General features: G+C 25.8%; 1 protein-coding gene across 2 annotated transcripts; it reads left to right on the forward strand.

Annotated features, from left to right (window-relative positions):
* Nucleotides 1–17: 17 nt before the first annotated feature.
* On the forward strand, nt 18–23,893 carry LOC107439810 (zinc finger TRAF-type-containing protein 1-B). 2 transcript variants are annotated; one of them, XM_087151851.1, is made up of 5 exons: nt 18–478; nt 2,642–2,880; nt 5,086–5,291; nt 5,376–5,559; nt 23,614–23,893. In XM_087151851.1, the coding sequence occupies exons 1-5, from the start codon at nt 308–310 to the stop codon at nt 23,825–23,827; spliced, it is 1,014 nt and encodes a 337-aa protein (XP_087007977.1). In that variant the 5' UTR covers nt 18–307; the 3' UTR covers nt 23,828–23,893. The 2 variants fall into 2 exon arrangements, with proteins under 2 accessions (XP_087007977.1, XP_087007978.1); XM_087151852.1 differs by having other exon boundaries at nt 161–478; nt 5,110–5,291.
* Nucleotides 23,894–25,184: the final 1,291 nt, after the last annotated feature.

The following is a 25,184-nucleotide window of genomic DNA, read 5'->3' on the forward strand; positions in this document are numbered from 1 at the left end:
GAATTACTAATCATTATGAGTTTAAATAAAATTGTAGAGCTAGTTCTGAAAAGATTAAGTAGTAAAAATTTATAAAATTTATCATTTAAGACTTGAAGGCAGAAAAGTTACAATAATGTAACTTTTGAAATCCCGGCACTTGTTCTCTTGCATTGAATGATGAACGGAACTGAATTAATTCCACTGCGTCTTGAACTTGAAAAAAGCGAAAATAAAACCAAACAAATATAAGGGAGAAAAAAATCTTCTTAAATATTAAGCTGAATAAACTCAATTCTAGGTGAACGAAATTTTACATAAAATTAAAATGTCTGAAAATTCTATATCTTGTGATGGTAATTTGAATACTGATGAAGATTGTGAAGAATCAAAAAGTAAAAAACAGAAGGTATCTGATGAGCCAGAACTTGAAGATCGTTTGCAAGAGATTTTATGTTGCGCTGTTTGCTTAGATCTCCCTAAATCTGCTGTGTATCAGGTGATTTGTTACTTTTCTGAAAGATATAAATGCTGTAAATGATTAAATATTCGTGATAATATTCATTGAATTAAAAATATTTTGAAAATTTCATATAAACAATTTAATGTATTGTTATTTTAGTAAACAACGATGTCACAATTTTTTCTATCTTAATAAATTATATTTTGATAAATTATTTTAATCAAAGCTTTAATAAGTGACTAATAAGAAAAATAATTATGTATTAAATAAGACATGAGTTAGTAATCTAGAATTATAATTCTGGTGAAGAAGAAAATAAGTTTTAGAAATCTTGTTTTCTGTACTAAAACCAGGGTTCGTGATTTTTTTGATTTTTTTAAAAAAAATCAAAAGAATCAGATTTTATTGATTTAAATCGGATTTTTTTGATTTAAATCAGATTTTTTTGATTTTTATTCAAATACGCTGTAAGAACTTTAATTTATGATTAAAAAAAATTATAAATGTTTAATCAAATTAACTTAATATTAAAACTATATTGTAACAATATTTTAGAAGCTCTAACTAAAATAATTTTTCATTATAATACATGGCTTTGAATGCATAGCAACCATTTTGAAACAAATGCATGATTAAAATTTAAAGACTAGATGAAATAGAGAATTTAAAGAATGCTTCAGGGGTCTGTCTGGGTTTTTCTGAGAGGTACCTTTTTTGCGAAAATTAAAAATTATATTAAAAAGTCCACACAAATATAGTAAAAATATGGATTTATTGTTTCTTACGAGACAAAAATAAAATTTTAAGAAAAAGTATTTTGTGTGATTATTCTATCATTTTTCCTAAAGTTAAATTTGTAAAGGTACCGGCTTGGACAGACCCCTGTGCTTTAACTATTAAAACAAAGTTTCAGTTAGCAAACCATAACTTTAATTTAAAATTGTGATTTCTTTTTTTTTTCTCTTGATTTTTAAAATGACAAAATAAATGTAGCAGACTGTGTTTATAAATGTAGTCATTCATCAAAAAATAAATATTTAATCTATATATTTTTATATTAAAATATTCATTTTTAATTCTATATCAAAATAGATAAGTTAAGCTAAAAAAAAAATTAGAAATTCTATGTATTCATTGGAATTTTTTTTCGCAAAATTTCTTTATAGAAAATCAGATAATGTCAAAGATACTGCAAACATATTATGACAAGAAAATACCAGTTAATAACCCTACTGCATCAAATAGACTTCGAAAGAGTTTGAAAGGGAAGAATGACCCTATATTAGGAAAAAAAACATCTGAATTCATCAGCCCCTTTTTTTTCTTTTTCTGTTTTTGGCGTATTAGGGTAATTTCTTTTTAATATAACCTCAAGCTTCAGAAATATACATTTTCCACCAATAAAATATGATGTAGATTTTAATTCACGCTTTTTCATTCAAAAGGTAGAATTTTAATTAACATTATTGTATTATTTTTTGAAAAAAATTCATGTTTATTAATTACTTTCTACAGCTATGCAAGTCTATATTAAGACAGTATTAAATATTTACTTTAATCTGTACTTTCAATCTCAAGAATCAAAATATTTTTAAAAATGTAATTACAAATGTGTTGGAATTTAACACACACCAAGAAAGTAATTTCGTTAACTAAAATGAATTAATGCAGCAATTTATTTAAATTAAATTTTAATGCTAAGAAAAGAAAATAATAAAAGTATCAAAAATTTAAAACATTGTTTTTAAACTTTTAAAATCAATACATATAGATAAAAAAAATAATTTGATTTAAATCAATGATTTTTTAAAAAAAATCATTTGATTTAAATCATGATTTAAATCGTGATTTAAATCAAGCTGATTTAAATCAACGAACCCTGACTAAAACGTTGGAAAATTTTGTAATCAAGCCTGTTACTATATAAATGGCAGTAGTTATAAGTAGCTAAGATATTCTAATTAAATGTATGTATGTAATTAAACTTATGTTAATACTATTTTATAAAGATAATTCCTGTCATTTATAACCAATACAAGATTTTTCTTTTTTTTTTTAAAAAAAAATTCTTGCTTCAAATGTTTCATTATCTTACAAATTCATCAAAATCAAAAAATTTCATTTATAGCTTAAATTCATCAAAATCAAAGATTTTTTATTGAAAATATAGTAATAAAATTTTATCCTTATTTATTTCAGTGTCGAAATGGTCACTTGGTTTGTTCAGAATGTTTCAATCACCTATTGGCAGATGCTCAGCTAAGACTAGGGGCAGCAGTTTGTCCCTGTTGCCGTACTTTGATAAGCAAAGATATGTGTGTTCGCAATCTAGTTGTGGAAAAAGCGGTTTCAGAAATGCCAATGAATTGTGCAGAATGTTCAGCTAAATTTCCTCGATGTATGCGTGAAGTTCATGAGAAGGAACTTTGTCTTGAAAGGTTTGTAGCATGATCCTAACAATATAATTTTCAGGCTATTATGTTTTTTTTGTTTTTTTCCGCAGTGTGAATTATTGCTATGAATTTGTCATTTATTGTAAACAATATTTATAAATATTTTTATTAAAAAACATAAATGAAAAAAATTGAGTTTGTTGTTCAAGGAATATGAGATACAGTAATCTTAAAGTATCCATGAAATAATTGGTTCGTCTGTATGATGTTATTGGTGATATTTTCTTTCAGTGAAATATTTAGGTTTTTGTGTAAAATTTATTACAAATTTTTTTGATCAAAACAGATTTATTTGATTACTGTTATAACTATATGTTCTATAAATGTAAACTCATTTATATGCAGGATATCCGCACACCTGGAAAGTCGTAAACTTCAGTATTGAACAAAATTTGTCATGATTTTAACTATTTTTTTTAAAAAAAAGTCATGGATTTAGGTCTCTGAAAAATCTTATTTTCAAAATGGAATATATCCCCTCCCCCCAATTTTATGGTGTTCCTAATATCTGAATTTGTAACAAAATCCCCACTCACAGTCGTATTTGATTAAAATATATAATGTTTTTATCGTGCTCTATAAAAATTATGGTGTTTTTTCAAAAAATGAAAGAAAAAACATTTCTAGAGCGGATTATCTTTTAAACTTCTGTGATTTCAGAATTTTTATTATTATTTATTTATTTTAATTTTATCAATTTAAAATTTTAGCTGAAGCAAGCCAGTCATTGGCGAATTTTTTTATTCCGAAATGAGAACAAAAAAATCAGGAGTATTTCTTTCCTTTCCGATGAACAAGAAAAGTATCTTTAGAATGTAATTCTGCAGAAAAAAAAATTCTTTGCTTTTGTATTTTTTTTCCAGCTATTTTATTGCTTCAACTCTTTCTTTACTCTGTTTTTTAAATTTAAAATCTATAAATATGAAGATGCAGAGTATAACAGCTTTGTTTATACCTATCATTTCAATGAATGTTATTATAATGCTTTTTTAAATTTATTGTTGTGTTTTTGTCAGAGAAAATAGTAACTTTGTTAAGTCATGAAAAATTCATGGAAATTAATCATGGAAAGTTATGAAAAGTCATGAATTTGAAAATCTAAAATGTAGCAGATACCCTGTATTTAACATAATATGATTGATTGCCAACATGGTTGTCTAATCCTCTTAACAGTTGAAGGCTGGAATTATTTACTTGTGGTTCAAATCATGGTTTAGTGGTTTTCAACCAAAATGTTTATGAGTTTGAACACTATTTATATCAAAGCTAATTTGAAAGCTTTCTTTAAAGAACTGTACAATGTTGATTGATTTTTGAGATTTAGTTTGTCTTGTGAACCAAGGCATATAAAATGTCTTAATATTGTACAAGGCTTTTACTTTGCCTTGACTTAGAGTAAGATAATTGGAGGATTCTTGAAAATTATTTCCCTTTAGCTTATTAATAAGCTTTATAGGTTTCTTAAATGAATGCTGTTGAATTTCAAAAAGCTAAAATAATTTTTTTTACTGTCATAAAAATAAAACATAATTTTATGTGTAGTAACTATCTTTTAATTATTTTTGAATCAGATTTTAGCATCTCATACAGTTTTATATGTAATAATGATAAATTTTTGATCCTGATTCCATTATAATGCTTCAAAAGTATGATATAGATTTCTTAAACTTATGAAATGTTTTATTATTCCTGTTTAGGGGCATGATCGATCGAAACAATATTTTACTGTGCTTCATTAATGTTTTCAGTATGCTTAAATTTCAGTTTAACCTTTTTCATGTTTCAACTGTTTAAATAAATAAGTACTAATTTTACTCTTTTCACCAGAAGAGTTTTTACTAAAATTGCAATTGTTTTTACTTAATTTGTATGATAGTAAAACCATGTGTTCTTTTTAGTAATATTAATGTAAACTTGTAATATTAATGTAAACTTGTAATATTAATGTAAACTTCAATTAAAAATTTATTTTAATTTAAAACATTCATATTATTTTCTTCAGAGTTTTATAACTAATCATTAACCATGAATTGCATCAATTCAATCTTTATAGCAATGTAACTTTGAATTATTTTAAAGAAAAAAAATTGTTTGACTAAGTATGAATTTAAATGCTTCATTTATTAATAATTAGTGGTATAGATGTTGCTGTGATAATTAAATGTCTTAAAAGATTTATATTTTATTCAGGCATTCTTTATGCTGCTATTATAGAATAGGATGTCCCTGGTCAGGTCCCTATAAGAAGAAAGCTGACCATGAGAAACGTTGTGCTCAACCTCAAAAAACTGGTGCAGAAATAAAAGAAGCAATTCCAGATGTTTTTCTACCTGTTAAATCTGGCGGAAGAAATCATTTGTGTGATTATCTTTCCTTTGAGAAAATTGCATGCAATGGTATGCAGAAAATTTTCTATATATTAATTAATTGTACTAATAAACCTCTTTAAAAAATTTATAATTATTTTCTTTAAAATCTAGATTTGCAGCTATTGGGTCCTTATCACACTGATGAATACTGCATTCGATTTGAAACCTTTAGGTTTTGTGCATTTGGTATGGAGTGGGAAATACGAGCTCATGTCAATGATAATGAAGCTGATCCGACTTTATCTTGTGAGAGAACACTGAGTTATCAATTACTCTTAAAAGAATCTGTTGATAGGTGAGTTTTGTTATTGAGGTTTTTGTTAACTAAAAGCCTTAATTTTTCCACCACCAAAATAGGTCAGACACTGCATTAAAATGTTTTATAGTGTGCATCAAGATGATGTTTTTTAAAATGTTTAGATAAAATGTTACTATATAGAAAGTTAGTTGATGATGCATTTCCAATTGTTCACCATTCCATTTCAGAGTGATATAGGCAAACAATTATATATTAAACATCATCACCTGTTTCAATGAATCACATATGATAAATAATAAAAATCTTTTATTTTTGAAAATATGGAGCTCCATGAAAATAAAAAGTATTCTTCATTTTTAATGCACATATATTTTATTAAATAATAAATTTTGAAAATGGTCCAATTGTGAGAAATAAAAATGAGTTTTAATACAAACAAAACATTTAACAACCATACAACTGTTTTCGAATTTTTTTTTCTAATGATATGAATTTTATTCATATTTCTAATGATATAGATTTGAAATTTTTTCTAATGAAAATAGATTTTTTTTTGTACTCAATTTAAGGTGGTGATATAAAAAGATTACTGATTGTATTTGATTTTTATTTACTGAGTAAAGGATTAGATAAGATAATAATGTATTTTTTTTAAATGTTAGGAAATATGTTATGCATGACAGTTACTAGTTTATTACATATTTATTGGTATAGATTTTAAGGTTATTAGCAAAATATAAACATAAAATAAGCAAATTATGTTTTCATGATATTTTCAAGTAATATTTCATTGGTAGTTAAGATAGTTTTATTTAAAGTAAATTGTATAAATTTAAAAAAAAAAAAAGGAAACAGCTTGTATGTGACAATAATAATATTTATTCATGTTATTTTTATGTTTGGAATATTACTAATAATTAAATAATTTTGTTCTAATAGTTATACATGTATTTATACTCTTATGTCATGTATTTATGCTCTTATTTTTAGGTATTTATGCTTATATCATCAAAGTGATTATTTTCAAACTTAATTTTATCAATCTTAATTAATCTTAATTAATTTTTAATAATTAAAAACCAAAATTTTTTTCGAGTGCTGAATTCAATTGTTTCATAGTGCATATAAATATAATTTTTTAAAAAATATTTAAATGTTTTAAGATATATTCATGCATTTATACTCTTATTTAAATTTATTTATGATAAATCATCAAAGTGAATTCTTTAAAAACTTTATTTTTTTATGCAATATTTCAAATAATTTGACAAACTACTTAAATATCTATAACTAAGACTCAACCAGTTTTGTATATTATTTTATTTTAAGAAATTATTGTATAAGTACCAAAAAATATAAAATTTTTAAAAATTAAATATTGTTCTGCTTCATTTATGCACACAAGTGGCTTTCAACTTTCCCAAATGCTTAATACCACAAAATTAAAATACTGTTTACAAATAACAAAGAAGTATAAAGCAATAAGCAATTTTTTTTAAGTTTTTTTCATTTCTGTATTCTGTTTTTCTTTTTTCTCTCCACATCTTAATTTGTATAAGTTAACATTCGTCTTTTGCTTTAGTGACTTACTTTTTGGTCAAAAAATACTTTTTTCTATTTCCTTTCAATTTTTAAAATTTTTTTTTATAAAATAAATTTAAAAAGTCGTTGAACAATCACTTTTGTTTCAGAGGACACTGGTTGGAACAAACTAATATAGATTATTAGTTGTTTTATTAAATTGTTTGCTTGTATTATTTTTTTGAGGAATTAAAGCAATTTAAAATTTCAGATACAATCATCTTTGCATTAAGTTTTTTTTAATAGGTCGTAATATAAAGAAAATAATCAACACATTTGCTTTAACACATTTTCATGAAAGAAAACTGTTTCATTATGTATTAAAATATTGATTATATTTATAACTTTATTTGGAATTAAAAATTTCATTCTTTTAAAATATAAGAAATAGGTGAATACATTACATTAATGGATCATCTCTTAAAATTTTTTTATTTTTCATGATTTTGCAGAACATGGTCATTTTGTGTACTGTTTTCAGCTTTATGAAGTAAATCATTGCTCTTTAGAAATGTTATTATCTTTGTCAATTCTGAAATATTAATACAAATTATACACTTAGGATTAAGCATGTGAATTTTTTTTAAATATAAAATTTTTGATTTTTTAAAACAATCATTGAAATATTCTTGAACATTTTGGTGCTTACAGTCTAAAAACTTGTTAAGTTGACTGCTCAACTATAAACTTTGCCGTCAACAAAGATTGAAATAATTTATTATTTCAATATTAAATCTAATTTACAAATGTGTCATTCATAATGATTTCATATTGAAATTTTTCTAATTATTTACATTTCCTCCTAAGCACTCCAAATGGTTCAAATTAATGAAGATATTTATTCATTTTTCAATTAAAATTTTGTTGTCGAAAATTTTTAATTAATTTTAAGCTCAAGATTTTTTTTTTAAATTTTTAAATGTATAATTAACAAAGAAATATTGCAATATGTAATATTGTAATAAACAAGTCAAAAGCTGGAAAACTGTATTTTAGATAGGTACATAAGGTGCAGTTTTCCTAACTGTGAATTTCAGTTAGTGAATAAATTTTTTAAGCAGCTTGAGCTAATTTATTCTGAAACAATGTGTTAAATTTTGAGATAAACTGAAAATTTTTTATCATTCTAATGAACAGGTAAATGTTTGTATACATGGAAGTGTTTTGTTTTTATTTAGAAACTTATTTAGAATTGAATGAAGATGACTTTAAAATGAATTTTTAAAAAATTGTTTGCTTACTCTTTAAGATAAATAACTCAAAGCATTTTTTTTAAAAAAAATTATTATTGCGATAATAGCATTATACTTGATGTTTTGCAATTACCACTATTCATTTATATTTGCAGATCATTTTTCAGAAATGGCATAAAAATTTACACATTGCTAATTAGAAATTAGTAATTTAGTTAAAAAGTTATATAAATTTTTTAAATGATATAGGAATCTGTTAAAACACTATTAAGGAAGGCAGTATAAAAAATAGCAAAACCTATTTTATTTTATTTTTTTGAAATTTATAGATACTTCTTTTAATCACCCTTTATTTACTCTCTGTTTTTAACTCTTTCATTCCGGTAGGGTCTGAGATTTTGAGTTCCCCTGTTACGGCAGTTTTCAGAAGGAAGGTTTTTCACTTGAACTCGACCACAGTTCCCACCCAGTGAGATAAGTAAAAGGGGTGTAAATGATTCTCCTTTCTCTTCATTGAAACTCAGTCAAGTGGGGGAAAAATGCATGCAGCAACAAATTGTTGGATATGTTTAAAACACCCCATTTACCAAAACGTTAGTTCAGCACTTTTTTGGCGACGAATAACTAGAATTGTAAAAGTTTCCTTCCTTCTTTTTTTGTTTTCTTTTTACATCTTTTCTATTGTTTTTTTTTTGCTCGATTTTTTTTCACAAAATCATGAAATGTAAAAAGTTTAAAAAAAAATTGCTCTTCAATAAATTTTTTATTACATTGCAGTATTTCAAATAATTCTTGAATATTTAATTTAGCTTTAAATAATATGTATACCATACCTCACAAATTTCTCTGTTTTACCACTTCCGACATCGAATCTCGAGACTTCTTTACTCAAAGTTTATTTAACTTAAAAATAATTTGAATAATCTATTATTTTTTATTAAATGGAGATTTTTATTAAATAGTTTTTTAATAGTATATTGCATTAAATTTTTCAGAATCTTAAAGATTAAATTATAAAATTTTGCTCAATCTTAAAGATTAAAGTTTAAAGATTAATATTTTGCAGAATCTGAACGATTTAGCTATCTTAGTTTTATAAATGACAATACCCATGGCTCGAAATGATCAGTTGAACAGTCCCTAAAAAATACTAGATTTTATTTTTTAACCGTTTGACGAAGATGAGACACCGGTGTTCCTTTTATATATACTTTTTCTTGCACTCAAATTACCATCTTTAACTTATTTCAGTATTTTTTAATTGTAAAAAACAGTATGATAGTTTCTAAAAAACTCTGTTAGATTGTCAGAATTATATTTATACTAAAATATGAAATATGAATATAATAATTTGAACAAAAATTTTATTTTCATACATGTAAAAAAGTTATCCGAAATTGATTTTCAAAATTAAAGAAATTGTAAAAATTGAAAATTAAAGAAAATTGTTTCTTTTAGATCAAAATAACTGTGTGTGAAAATAAAGGCAAACTTTAAAAAAATATATATATAATGTTTGCAAGTGATCTGTGTTTGGAAGATTTTATCTAACTCAGAAAAAGATACGGGTGTTTCACGCTCTATTTCATAACCATAAATTATTAAAATGCTAAATATAATATTTTTCACTTATTTTCAACCAAATTATCTTAGTGTAAACAAATTTTATACTATTTGAGTAATACTTTTTGATCCCCATAATTAGATTCAGAGAGAGTAATAGAAAGGCATAATAGTTAAAGGTATAAGTTTCAATCTTTCTCTTTACTGATCTATGAAGGCCATATATTCCAAATTATCTTTTCCTTTCTGACAACAATATTTTGAAAAATATTTATTTTCATTCTGAGGAATCACCTGTGTATTGAATTTTTCATAGAAATCAATAGTTATATGAAATAATATGCATATTCTAAGTGGACCTCTTAAGACAAAAATATTATTTCTTTTCATTAAATAGAATCATCACTCAAAATTGTTAAATTTTGAGTGATAATATTTAGAGCAGCATTTTATTGCAGAGCACATCTTATATTGTTCAATAAATTAGTAATAAAACTGAATGATATCAAGACCTGCGTTTTCATCTTTAAGAACTAAGCATTTACATAACGTGCTCACTATCTTGTAGGCAAGAACATTCGGAGAGTGTCATCGGCTTCATTAACTTTAAATTAATTAACAATTATTTAAATTATAACGCATCTGGTGGCCACAAGTTATCACATTTTATTTGTGTGTATTATTATAGATATATGGTTAGTTTATGATTGAAGAATCAGAAAGATGGATTAGTCTGTTTAGTATCTTTTTTTTTTCAGTGAAAAGAAATCTGCGAAAAAATAGAATACTATCATCTTAGCTAATTTGTATATAATTATCAGGCATAATTTACTTTTAACGGTATAAGTGTAATATTAAGCAATTTGTTGACATTAATATTTCATAATGGAGAATTTCAAAGTTGTTAGAATTCCTTAAATTCATTTTTTAATAAAAATAAAAGAATATTCTTTTGTAATTTGAAAGTATATTATTTAGTCTAAGTTTTAAAATACAAGTCTAGTTACAGATTCTTTTTTTTCTTCCAATAACCACTTTTGACGTCGAATCGGAATTTGTTTGCGTAAACGTTCAACAATAAATTAAAGAATGTGGTTATTTCTTCATGGTTAAATGAAGCCCAACTGTTATTTTTCTAAGAAAATGTTTCTTGCTGGTTGCAATCCTTTTCAGCAAAAATGGCCAAAGTAAAATAAATTTTAGCTTTTACTATCTTATGTCAAGAAGTGTTTTGTATAGTATATTATTATATTCTCATTACGCAGCAGGTATTCGTCTTACACGCCTCAACTCAGTACCCTTTCCAACCGGCTCAATCATTCACAACACACATCGGGAATTCTTTCCCTTTTGTATAGCGATTGACACCACTATATTCTTCGATCAAGGTGTGCTGGCCTCTTTCTCCGAAAAAAAAAAATAAATAAATAAAACGGAAACTGTATTTGAATCCTTCTTGCTCGTATATTTTTAGAAACATTTCGCCCTAGATAATTTTAAAAAAAATAATTACTGTCGTAATTTTACAAATGTTATTAATTTATCTACTTAATTATCTTTTTCTTATTTATTTCTTACGTTAGAATGCTTTAATAAGTCACATAGGTGCAAAGCATTGTTTATTGTTGCAAAAACAAAAGTTTATATAAAACAGAACTAAAGTAATTCAGTTGTTTTTAAATTTTCTCTATAGAAAAAAAGTATAAACGATAAAGAAATTAATACAATTAAGGATACTATCTGATTAATTTTAATAATTTGGAAGGCTTTTTCTAAATTTTAAAAGTATTTTTTATTACACTCAGTTTTTTAAAATATTAAATAAATGAATAAAGTAAACAGCACATTGGAGCAGGAAGCGGGAAGGTGATAATATCCATTCCGTTATATTAACATTTTAAATAAAGCCTGTTGATACTTGAGTTTTTTTAAAAGTAAAATGTTTCATTTATGTTCTTTTTTTCAATTTTAACGTGAATAATTTTAATAAATAGAAATAGTAGTATGTTGCATGGTTAATAGCATTAAAATAACTTAAATCTTGAAAGAAAATAATAATAATAAATAAACAAACTGAATAATTTTTTTTTTTAAATTTAATTAATGAGGTAAAAACATTTCTAATTTCTTAAAACAAAATAAGAAGAGATACATGCAATGTCAGAAAAATCAGTGCAAGATTAAATTTGCTACAACCGCAAAGAAACATCAAGTTAAGCCATATTTTCTATTCAACTCTAGCCAAAGTATTGTGCGATTCAAAATTTGATTGACGCAAAATGAATTTCATTTATACGTTGCAAAAAAAAATTACAATTTTTTTTATAGAAATATATCACCTTTCAGTCTTAGACTTACTTTGAATAATTATTGCTAAATTATTTGAAACGTGTACCATTGTTTTTTTTTCGCAATAAAATTTAAAGCATAATATTTACTTCACTGATAATTTCAATATAAATTATTATATTATACTCGATATGATTGTTTTAATGCAGACATGTTTGTATATAATAATAATATTTTTTATATATTTTGCTATATTGGAGACAATAGTTACAGACAGAAATCATACGTTTTGGGGCGGAAAAAAAATAAGGCACAAATCGTTAGTCTAAAAAACTTCTAGAAGTTTTTATTTTATACTTTGGTTGATTCCAGGCGAAAATCGTTTAATATTTGAACGCGTAGTTAGTGATTCTAATCAATGACATAGCAAGGTTTTTGATTTTCATTCACAGATAGGTAGCGTCTTAGGTACAAATTGTGGATTTTTATTAGATAGCTCAGTTCTTGTAAGTATTGCGGCAAAACTTTTCGTGAACATTGTATACAAATTCAAGAAAATTCAGTTGGGAGCAAAAAATAATACACTGAACTCAGCAACCACCAAGAAATAAAATAATTGTTCGAACAAACTGGAAGATATTTGGGGAAATGATAAAACGTCTATTGGTGATGAAGGAAAATGCCCAAATGTAATTTTAATTACTCACAAAAGGTAGATAAGTGCAGAATAAGATAGATAGAGGAAGCTACGAATAAGAAAGGGATGAAAAGGTTTCTTTCCTAGTTTTTCAGGAATACGAACTTATAGAATGCGGTAGACGGAAAAAAAGGTCCCGGAAATAAAGGTACGGAAAAAAAGGTCCCGGAAAAAAAGGTACCTGGAAAAAAAGGTACGGAAAAAAGGGTCCCTGGAAAAAAAGGTCCCGGAAAAAAAGGTCCCGGTAAAAAAGGTACCTCCATAGGGAAAATCTGTAGGGATATTTCACCTCTCGCTTTCTGGGCAACATGAATGCTTCTCGCTGTTTCAATGAATATTCTTTTTATCTGTAATAATTCAGATTAGATCATTGAGGTAACGAGAAGGGTAAGCGGGGGGGGGGCACTTATAGGTTGGTTGTATTACGCTTTTTTTTAAATTTTATTTCACTTATTTATTCTTCTTTGATTATTTTTTAAAGCAGGAATGTACAATTTAAATTTTTCAATAATATTTTACTTTTTTTAAAAATTTTTTTAAGCGAAAAATGTGTTATTTTCTATTTTAAATTATATTTTGTGAAGAAGTTGCTAATGTGGGGCTTAAAGTAGCCAATCGGGGAAGTTGGGAGGATTTATGTGTTGGATGGTTATTCGTGATTGGAGGTGTAAGTATTGGTGCCTTTTAATTAGAGTAGCGGTATTTCTTTTTTTTATAAGCTGGGTATGTTTAATTTCTCTATTTATTTTATTTTTTTAGGGCAAGATTTAATATAAAATATGCTATTTTTTTTTCATTTTAAATGATATTTTTTGAAAAGGGTGTTGATATTTATATGAGCCGATTAAGGAAGGTGGGTGGATTTCTGTATTGGATGTTTATTCTTTAATTGTGGAGAAAGGAAAGTATTGCTCTTTTTTAATTAGAGTCACGGTATTTCTTTTCTTAGAAGCTGGATGTATTTAATTAATTTATTTATTTTATTTTTCTAAGGGGAAGATGCATTTTAATATGTTTAATGTAAAAGATGTTATTTTTTTTATTTTAAATGATAAATTGGAAAGAGGGTATAGATATTCATATTAGCCGATTGAGGAAGGTAGGAGGACTTTTGTGTCGGATGCATTTTTTCTTTCTTTTTATAAGATTTTAAATTGTTATAAGAGGTTTCGTCTTTTATTTATTTATTTATAGGTTTTTTATTTCTTATAAGAGATACGTTTATCTCTATTAACTTATTTTATTGTCGAAAATTCTGATTCGGATGGTTGGTGTCATGGAAATATTTTAAGTTCATATTAATTGATATTTAGTTTTGCTAATTGAGGTAAAGGAGAAAGAACATTTAAGCACAATGTTACTTTTTTCCCCTTCCTTTATATGATAAAAAGACTATTTAAAATTTTTTTGTTGTTTCTGTTACAGAATGTGTGTTATTCTTTATTTAACTAATAGTTTATAGAAGTAGTTGACACGACGCTAACGTTATGAATAGTTTTCTTGCCGTTTCATAATTTTGATTCAGATTCGTTAATTAGTGCAAGTAGGAGGAGGAGGGATTTGATGCAAGAAATTTTTTTCATTTCTAAGAAGGAGTTTCTTAAACTAGATATTTTTTTGTTAAATATATTTCTTTTCTTAATTAAACAAGGATTTTTTTAAAACATATGCCAGTTTTTAAGTAATTAGTGGAGATACAATTCTCTGCAAAATTGTTTTCACCCTATTTTAACAGTTATGATTAATTTATTTTGGTAAAATGAGGAATCTTTTACCAGATAGGTAGTCTTTTAAGGGATTATTTTAATACTGAATTTTATTAAGAATATTTTTTTGTTAATACATTTCATTTTAACACGGTTAAGATTTAATTTAAGATTTCGGCATAAAAAAAATTTAATTTCAAAGAACTTATTCAAACACGCGTTATTTTGCGCTGATAAATTACATTAAATAGCCTGTAACACATTTCTCAGCTATTTTTAGGAAATATATAAGTAAATTTCGCTTTGTTTAAAATCTATTATTTATTATTATTTCTGTTAAGAAATAATAATAAATAATAGACATTTCTGTTCTGTTATGTCTATTTTTATTCAGTTTTAAATATTTTTTTTTTATTTCATTAACGACGGTTTTATTTTTAATTCTTTTTAAAAACAGCATTCATGAAACTACATTTTTTAATAAAAAATCACTTTCTCTATGCACTTTCATTATCAGAGAAAAGTTTTTAAAAGGACGATTCTGTTATAATGGTCTAAAACAGGGGTTTCCAACTTACATGAGGCCGCGGGCCACAATTAAAAATTCAAATCAAATGGTGGGGCCACAACTTTATCAAAATTTTATGAAGGACTTTTTCATGTTTGAAAGAACATGAAATATTATTGTCAGATTTTTAATAAGTTGTACAAAACAAAAGTATTGAATTACAAATTAAAATAAGAAGTAGATTTTTAGAAATATTTAATTCTTATTAATAATATTTTTAAAAATATTAAGTAAATAATAAAAATTCGGGCTACAATAACTTAGGTTTTTATTAAAACTTACATAGTAGCACACAAAATATTCAATGAGAAAATTGAGATTTGTCTGCCACAACCACCAGAGAATAGATATTTGCATTTAAAATTTACAAATGTGTGTGCAAATATTTTCGTCCAAAATGAGTGGTCTCAAAAAGTTAAATCGGATAATTTCTTCGAGAAAATTTCTGATACGCACATGCTAAATTATATTAACAAAATACAAAAAGAAATGAAATAAAATAGAGCTACATACATGATTATTTTTGCATTTGAATAAATATTTTCCTGGGTGTAAAACCTGAGAAATAAATTTTTTTGCACAATTGGTATGTTAAATTTCAAAGATACGAAGAAATTAGGTTTTTATTAACGAGAAAAGCATTTTAAACCCATATTGATTCTTTACGAAAATTGTCCGCAAAAAAATGACAACTAGTAAAGTTTAGTCCGCGGGCCACAAAAAAAGGCTTCGCGGGCCGGATGCGGCCCCCGGGCTGCCAGTTGGAAACCCCTGGTCTAAAACAAATATCATTTTAACAAAGTGATTAATATATATTATAAATCAATGATTATCAAATTCAATAAGGTATGTTACAGATTGAATCATGTTAGATGCACTGAAGTGTGCCTTTACCAAAAAACAAGCATTTGTGACTATATTAAAATTTTTGCAAACAAAAGGAAATTGGTGTTATAAAAAAGGAAAGATGTTTATGTACTTTTTTGTGAGTCTACTGCTAGAATCAGTACATTTCATTAATCTTGTAAATTTCTGAAGATAGCAATTACTTTGACGTATGTGTACATTAGTGTACTGCAAATGGATGTCCTTGAGGTTTCTTGAATACACCTACAAGAATAAGAGGGGGTTTCACTCTAACAACCCTTTCAACCTTTTTCTAAGAATGTTTCAGCCATTCTTTGTATTTCAGTTTTTCATTCTTTGTCATTCTTTGTATTTCAGTTTCCAGCAAATCAAAGCTGGAGTGCATATCGCACATAGGAAAAAGAGGAGCTATGAAACTCTTCAAAAAAGGTTGAAAACACTTTGCGTTAAGTTTTTAAACCAAAATCTAAACATCCCAGAATTTTTAAGTTCAATAGCTAATAATCTAAGAAAGAAAAACATGTAAATTTAAAAACTAACTAAATTTAAAACCCCTAAAAACTCAAAATTGTCAACATACAAAATTTTCATTCATTTCCAATTTCATATTAAAATCTGTATTCATTACTTTAGTTTATAAATTTTTTTGAATAGCTAAAAATGATACTACATGGCAGTTTTAAATAAAGCAAATTTTATATTTAAATATTCCTAAATGTAAGTTTTTAATTTTCTTTAACATCTAAAAGATATACCATTTAAAAAATTTATAAGATATTTTAACGATGATATGTAATACCTTTTTTGCAGAGTTTCATAGCAATGAACTATTTATGTTTTTGTATATTGTATATTTGTGAATTTGTATATTTTAAACATCGAAATCGTCATTATTTTACAAAAAAATAAAAAATTTTCCTCTAATGTATTCCAATCAAGTTATTTTTTAATTTTCTTGTGTTTTCAAAAAATAATGTCATAAAAAATGATGTTTATAAATATATTGTTGTAAGCAGAAACAAAGTTCTCCATATACGTCTAAGCTGAAGTTTTTAGAGGAATAGTTAAAAAAGTTGTCAACTACGTCATAAAAGGTTTGTGATATATTTTATTTTAAATTGAAAAAACTGATCTACTTATAAAACACATCTTATTTAATTCAACTTTATAAATATTAAAATAATTTAAATCCGATGAAAATGTAATAAAAATAATTACATATTTCAGGCAATATTACTGTATTATAAATTACTTTCTAGCAAATGCATAATGGATGCACAATTTTTGTTCAAAATAATTGGAAATTGAATATAAATGAATCATAAAAAAAATAAAGAAAAATACATGGAAAAAAAAACAAAAAACAAATCAAGCATACTAATTTTTTTTATTTACTTATTAAAAAAGCAATCCTACTTTAATGAATGGTTTCTTTTTTTCTGGAAATTTCATAATTACAAATTAAAATATGTAAAAGACCAGATATTATAATACATATATACATTAAATGACTAATATATATTTAAGTATTAAAATAACATTCGATTCAATACGAAACAATGATATTTTTAAAAAAAACCAGCTGACTTAAATCATGATTAAATCAATGAAATCCTGCTAAAAATATTCAATAAGGTTTGCTTCTGATAAGTTTCCAGCATTTTGATTCTAATTTGCTCTTAAATATAGTACATTGAATAAATGTTAATTGTGAATGTAAATAAATGTGAAAAAAATTCATTAATTATAATACTACGTTGTAATGCAACGTTAAATAACCTTTTACGCTTCAATTAGTAAATTAATTACTAAAGATGTAAAGTAATTAAAATGATAGTTGTTACTGTTTAGATAATTTTTTAAGTTGTTCTTATTGCCAATTAAATAAATAAGAATTATTATCTATTTAAAGAGAGAAATAAGCGAATAACACCACCATTACCACCAATCAAATGCTCAAGAGCCGCACCGGGTTCGAATGCCAGAGCCGGCGGGTCAATATGAAGATGCACTCAGTTCGCACTGATCACAATACTAATGTAAAATATCCTCTGTGGAAGACAGATTATGGGTTAGAGTTTACTTGCCGTCAGTCTAACCGTGGATGGTTTTCGTGGTTTACACTATATGTAACGCACATGCTTTTAAGTTCCATTGAAAAGTCCCCACGAAGGCAGATTTCTCCCAATGCTTGATCTAGGAGTTCTCTTTGTCTTCTGGGTTGAGTTCACTTTTATAAGACTACGTAATTGAACATTAGTAGCCTTTTAAAAGCAATTAAGACATTACAAATATTTATAATTTTTAACAAATTTTAAAAAATAATCGAAAATAATTTTTAGATTTATTCACTAAAATAATGAAAATAAAAAGTCACTAACAGAGAAAAAATCTTTAAGAGAAATGGCACCGAAAATTGAAGTTTTTAAAACCCAAAATATAAAAAAGAAAAATATGCTCTCGAATTCGATAGCAAATGATATTTAAACATTAACCAGATAGTGGATATAGAATGCTCTGCCTTGTTTATTGCAATATCTTTTTAGATAAATTATAATTTTGTCATATTTTAGGGTTTAAATTATGAATTCAATAGTTAGGGGATATTATGTTTTAATAAATCAAAAACTTAAAAAAAAATTTAAATCAAAAACTTTTTCTAAACTTCATTTTTTCCCCCAATATTGTAAACAAGAGGTGGCAAACAGTGGGTCAAGTAAGACCGTCAATGCATAAACCGATTCCCAAACATGCCATTGGTTAACTGAAACGGTTCTGTGCTATGTTATCAATTGTAACTTATTACAAAATAAAAAAAAGCGAAAAATGAAAGAAAATGACACCTGTCAAAAAATACCTGTCAAAAAATTTCTATTAGAAGCGTTATAAGCGAAACACATTACTTTTACTCCCCCTCCCCTAAAAGTTTCATGTAGCCTGATAACACTTTTTCAATAGATAAGAGTCAAGATTCCCGGTAGAATCATGATCTTAGAAAATAAATAAACAATTTTATTGAACATTTTCATATTTAATTAGCTTTTTAAGAATAAATGCATAAATAAGAAACAAAAGTTGGATAAAAAGCTCTTTGAACACGCGCGACACGCAAAAAAACATGCACGGAACAGCAAAAAGCGCTTCAATCCAATCTTCTCATTTAAAATATTTTCCCCTACAGAATTTTCCCTACACAGGTACCTTTTTTACCGGGACCTTTTTTTCCGGGGACCTTTTTTTCCGTACCTTTTTTTCCAGGTACCTTTTTTTCCGGGACCTTTTTTTCCGTACCTTTTTTTCCGGTACCTTTTTTTCCTAGAATCATAGAATGCATGGTGTCATAAAATTATTCCCACTCGTTCTTGCAGGCTAACAGTAAATACTTTTATACGTCGTCTAGAACAATCAAACTTTCAAAATATTTTTGAAATAGAAACGATTTTTTAGAAATTTTATCCATTCCTCATATAAGAAGAAAAATTATTGCACCTTCTCCTAAATTAGAACACATAGAAAAACGGCAGACCACATTCATTCATAACGAAAATTACTAGACTTAGTCCCCCTCGTTTCCTCCCTCGTGAAACAGTTGATTTTTATTTATTTTTTAATTTAAGCATGCATAGACAAAGAGGTTATTCAAAAGAAAATAAAAGGAAAATTATGACTGACTAGGACTAAAGTCTTTTTCAAATTGTATTCAAATGATTAATTTATTGACAAAATTTGAAATTTATTAAAATTGCTAAAATCGAAACAGAACAAAAAACTTGGGTAACTGTTTCCAATTGCGTTATTAGAAAAAAAAAAGAAAATTTAAAAAGGAGAAAAAAAAGCTGAAAAGACAGCAAAACAACTATTGTTTTCTTTTTAGGAATTTTCTTTAAGAAAAAAAATGAAGATTTGATTACATAAAATATGATAGAGTTTTCTTATGTCTACCAATATTAATCATCAGATTTTGAATAAATTGTTTTGAATTAATTTCAATTGAATGGTACCATTGAAATAAATTTATTTTATGAATATGCTTACATTTATTTAATGGTTGATTTTGTGAAGTGATTTAAAATTTAAATATCACTATACAATGTAATTTCTTATATCATTGAAATCTTTAAAGTTTTAAATTATAATTTCTGCGCAATTAGATTTTTTTGAACAAGTATTTTAAATTCCTTAAAAGTTCTGTTTTCAAAATCTTTATTAAATATTCTAAATATTGTTAAATCTGTTTTAAGATTGGCTGCCAGCAAAAAAAAAAAAAAAAAAAAAAAAAATGCCCACAATATTTAAAATCTTTTAATTTTTAAGTATTAGTTTTTAGACATTAAATTTCATTATTTCTAATAAAAATCACATTTCTTATTTTGAAAAAAAAAATTTAAGAAGAGAGAAAAATAACTAAGTAGAGGAAGTTTATTTCTTATAATTTTCTGTTTCTACTTTGCATTAGTAACAATATATGTCTCTGCTTAATTATTTACTTACTTAATTATATTTTTTTTTATGTGTGGATAAAAATTTTTTCTATTTTTTTTCTTAAATCTATGGGAAACACCATAAACTAGGGTACGTAGTCGATCAGAGAAGGTATATATGAAATTGAAAATGCATGAAAAATTTGCACTTAATAAATTGAAGTATATATTATTTTCCCCTAATTAAAACAATTAAAATTTAATTAACTCATGTTATTGTTTAAAGAGAGAGAGACTAACAGTTGAATTATTAGACATTATTTACTAAAAGAGACTAATTAAATACAATAGAAAAAGTGTAATAGAAAAAAGGCTAGATATCTTTAATTTTATCACCATAGAAAAACCAACAGTACTTAGTTAATATTATATTTATAAATCTGATGAAAATTGCACGACCTTTTGGTGTGACAATGTTTGAATATGAATTTCTCTAACTTTTTTTCCTCCAATATCAGTTTTATCTATATCTTTTTCTTAAGGTGTTCCGTGTTTTTTCCTTATTTTTTACGATGATCGTTAATCTCTTTCCCAGAAAAAAAAATATAGTATAATGTTTTCTTGAATTTAAAAAAAAAAAAAAAAAACAGAAAATGAAGTGTTTGAATTTTGTGTATTTTTTCTTTGGTGACGTTTACTGTGTGCAACACCTTACAATGCCTTTCCGCAGCTATTGTAATTCCACAAGTAACAATGAAGAAGGAATAGACAAGTATTGAAAGAATTTCTGCCTCTGGTAACTGTGGGTTAGTAGGATAGTTTAGATGCCCTGTGGTGAAGAGGAGTCAAAAAGCTTTGTGAAATTTTTCTATGTAAAGCAAATAGTGGACAACCGTATTGTGTAAATCCTTACTCAGAATACTTACAAACATTAGTCTTTCCCTTGCCGCGAAAAAAAGAAATATTCCTAAGGGAGTACTACCACAGTAATATAAATTTGAAATAGAATACTGAATGATTTTTATGAGAAAAAAAATGATTACGCATAATTAAGAAAAAGAAAAAAAAAAGAAAATATTTATTATTTAAAGTTAGTAAAATATTAACACTAATCATTAGCATTTTGAATAACATTAAAACGGTTTGATATCAATGAGGTTGAGAATCAATGAGAAATTAAAGTAGTATTTTGATCGATAAAAACTTGATTTTTGTATGACAAATGAAAGGCTTTCGAACATTTTCGAAAATTCATTTGGACGTCTATTTTCTGAACAAAAATAAACGAAAAAGATATTGAAAAAAGTAGAAATACTGAAAATTCCTTAGAATAAATTCGTATCTTTTCTTACATTGAAATAAATTTGTAGACATTAATGTATTGTATTTTCAATATTTTTATGCACCATAAAATATTAAAAGATAATGTCTAAGTTTCTTTATTCGCGATCAATATCGAGTAACATAACGACGCATATCATAATGAAAAATATAAGTTTTAATGTTGTTATACATTTTTAAATTTAAAAAAGTAACTAAAACAAGAAATCAGTCCTTTTTCAATTTCAATCTTTTTTTTTTTCCTTTATCGATTTATGCGGCGTATTATTATTTAACAATAAAGCATTGATCTTTATCATTCGAAGACTATTCGAAAGTTTTATGTAAGTGTTCCTGAGGTTTCCTTGTGTACCTGCTCAAAAGCAAATTAATTCGTATATGTACGTATAAAACACTACATTTCCTCTGTGTACTAGATATATTGTTTTGAAAAAAAATTCCGCGAAAAACTATGTAATTAAAATTTGATTCCACTTTTTAATAAGAAAAATTAAGTATAAGGTAATTGCTCAAGCATCATAACCTCCAAAGACTTGAGAATAACAATTGTATTAGGTAATTAAGTTGAAATATCAAACAAATTTCTGTATGCGCTAATTACAAACGCTTTTTTTTTCTAATACAAAAGTGTTTTTTTTCCTTCTTTCTTTTATTTATTCATTTTTTTTAACCACGGATGTATTTTAACAAGCGTAAAAGAAATGTTAATCAATGTTTGACAGAATTAATGAAACAACTTTCTTATTCCTATGAATAGCGAATATTTAATGTGGTTAGAGTGAAGTACAGTTTCGTCAGTTTAGGCTATTTTGTCAGTAAACTCGACATGGAAATCCAATATGGCAACAGTTTATTTTACATTTCAGTTGAAAGAAAAAATTTTAAATTCATATATACTTATATTTAGCACGATTTTAACAAGTCAAATTGCCACAAATGAACATAGCCGTTGATTAAATGGTTCTTTTTTTTTTTGCTTCAAAAATAAAATTTCATAATGTGATATGAAAAAAATTATAATTTCGTTTTGAAATTTAAAGTGTTAATGCAAAGAAAAATTATTAAACCGAAGAAATTAATATATGTTCCATAATTATTCGAAGTTTGCTTAACGGTTGCACTATGACAAACTCTTGTGGCTAAGAGAAAAGAATTATTAAAGTATAGCAGCTCTTAGGAATTCCCGCGAAGAATAAAAAAAACGCTATGTTTTCGTTTTAATTGTAATTTGACACAATTATAAATTCTTATTGATTAAATAATTGTAAATACTTTAACATCAATTCTGAAAAACATTTATTTATTTATTTATTTTTTTATAAAAAAGGGCTGTGAAGCATTTCGTTATAACACAGGATACGTCCATTTGTTGATTTAAAACAGTGTCTTTCCGTGAAGTTTGCATTAGAAGATAAAATTTGGTGTTTGGCGCTTTCTCTAAGAGACATGCCTGCAATTTTTAAAGTTAAGAATAGCAACCTTAGGAGAAAACTTTTCAACAATGCATAGGGAGGGAACTAATTGATGTTAACTGACAATCCTATTTTCTCCCCTCCCCCAATGAACCCCAACAACCGCGAAGCTACCTTCCCCACCTTATACACCTGGAGAGTCACGAAACAACACCTATCCGGAGTTTGCATGTAGATGTTTTTTCGTGACGCTTCGGAAATAAGGGGTTAATAGTGATCCATCAGATAGCATTTGTGGTTTTATTTAATCTAATTTAAATAGTGTGTATGAATGACACACAGTATGCATATTAAATTTTTCCAAGGATTCTAGTAGGCAGTAATTCTGAAATACTAATTTTTATCAATAGTATTTTTTGTGAAATAAATATTTAATATTATTATTTTTTTAGGCCAATACATATGCATTATACTGTTGTGAAGGGTCCTCTAGGTGAAATGAAATTGCGACCTCACATTGAAGAGTTCAAATTTAGTGATGAAACTCCAGAGTCTCATTATGCATTATTACCTTTAGAAGATTCTATTGAATGCTATAGATTACTGTCTGGTACCATAAGATTTAGACTCATTATGTTTTGGGATGATTCATCATTAACTAATTAATTGTTTATTACTATATGTATCTCTGTAAATATGTACATCATCATAAATAAAAGTTGTTGAATTGTTTTTTTTAGTAACTATTTAACAGTGAATTATTAATTGTAGTTAATAATTTAGAAAGTTTGAAACACAAATCAGGCAAAAAACAAAGAATTTTAAATATATGTATTTTTGCTAAGCAGCACGAAACAGTTAACAAAACAGTACCAAAAACTGTAATCTCTGTATATATGTGCATCATCATAAATATCTCTGTAAATATGTACATCATCATGAATAAAAGTTGTTGAATTGTTTTTTTTAAAAAACTATTTAACAGTGAATCATTATTTGTAGTAAATAATTTAGAAAGTTTGAAAAGCAAATCCCTGCAAAAAACAAAGAATTTTAAATATATGTATGTTTGCAAAGCAGCTCGAAACAGTTAGCAAAACAGTACCAAAAACTGACTATCGGTTTTTGGTATTACCACTGACGACAGAAAGGTTTCTGTAGGTTGGCAGACAAAGTGTCCCCTGCTGTTTTGCTAACAAACATATCTTTAATATTCTTCGTTTTTTGCATGATTTGTGTTTCACACTTTCTAAATTATTAAAATACGACAAATTTGGTTTTAGCTGCTTTTCGCGCTTTTCTATTATGACGTATGTGTAAATCGGTTTCTTTCTTTGATTGTATTTGCAATTATATTAATTATTCGAAGAAAAAAAATTCAGTGAATAGAAATTAAAAAACGACAAATTATTTTTGAAATAATTATTTTCTGCAAAATATTCGACTAACAATTTAAAGTTAAATTTTGTCACTTTAATTAAATTGTTCTAAATAATGTATATTTTTTAATTCAGAACTTCTTCACTAATTTTTGAAATAAAAAATAGTTAAAGACAATTATTTTTTTCCACAAAATTGTCTTTTGACTGGCAAGTTAAATTCTTACAAAAACTTTATGGACTGTTTGTTCCCAAGATGCATAGAAATGCTAAAAAAGTAAGCATAACATCCATAGTAGAATTATCAAAAAAAGATTTTATCGTTTTACAAGTTTTGATAATTATCCAATGGAGAAAAAGGACGTGTTTCTTTTTTTTCTTTTTAAGCTGAATTGTGTGTTTTTAAAACAGCAAAAACCAAAGTTAATAACTAAAATATTTTTTGTTGTATGAAATGCAGATATTCACTTGATCATCTCTTGTGTTGTGACTATTACTGACTATTTATTATTAAATCAGCAATGGAAAGAAACCTGCCAGGCCATGAGGAAGCTTCTAGACACCCTTTAATCCCTCAGGCCAAAACTCAAATAATAATTTAAAAAAAAAGATTGTTATAAAACATGTTGCAGACAGAGGTGTTT

Source organism: Parasteatoda tepidariorum, chromosome 9 (assembly GCF_982258835.1).
Source record: "Parasteatoda tepidariorum strain Cologne lab strain chromosome 9, Ptep-v5.0, whole genome shotgun sequence".
NCBI lineage: Eukaryota > Metazoa > Arthropoda > Arachnida > Araneae > Theridiidae > Parasteatoda > Parasteatoda tepidariorum.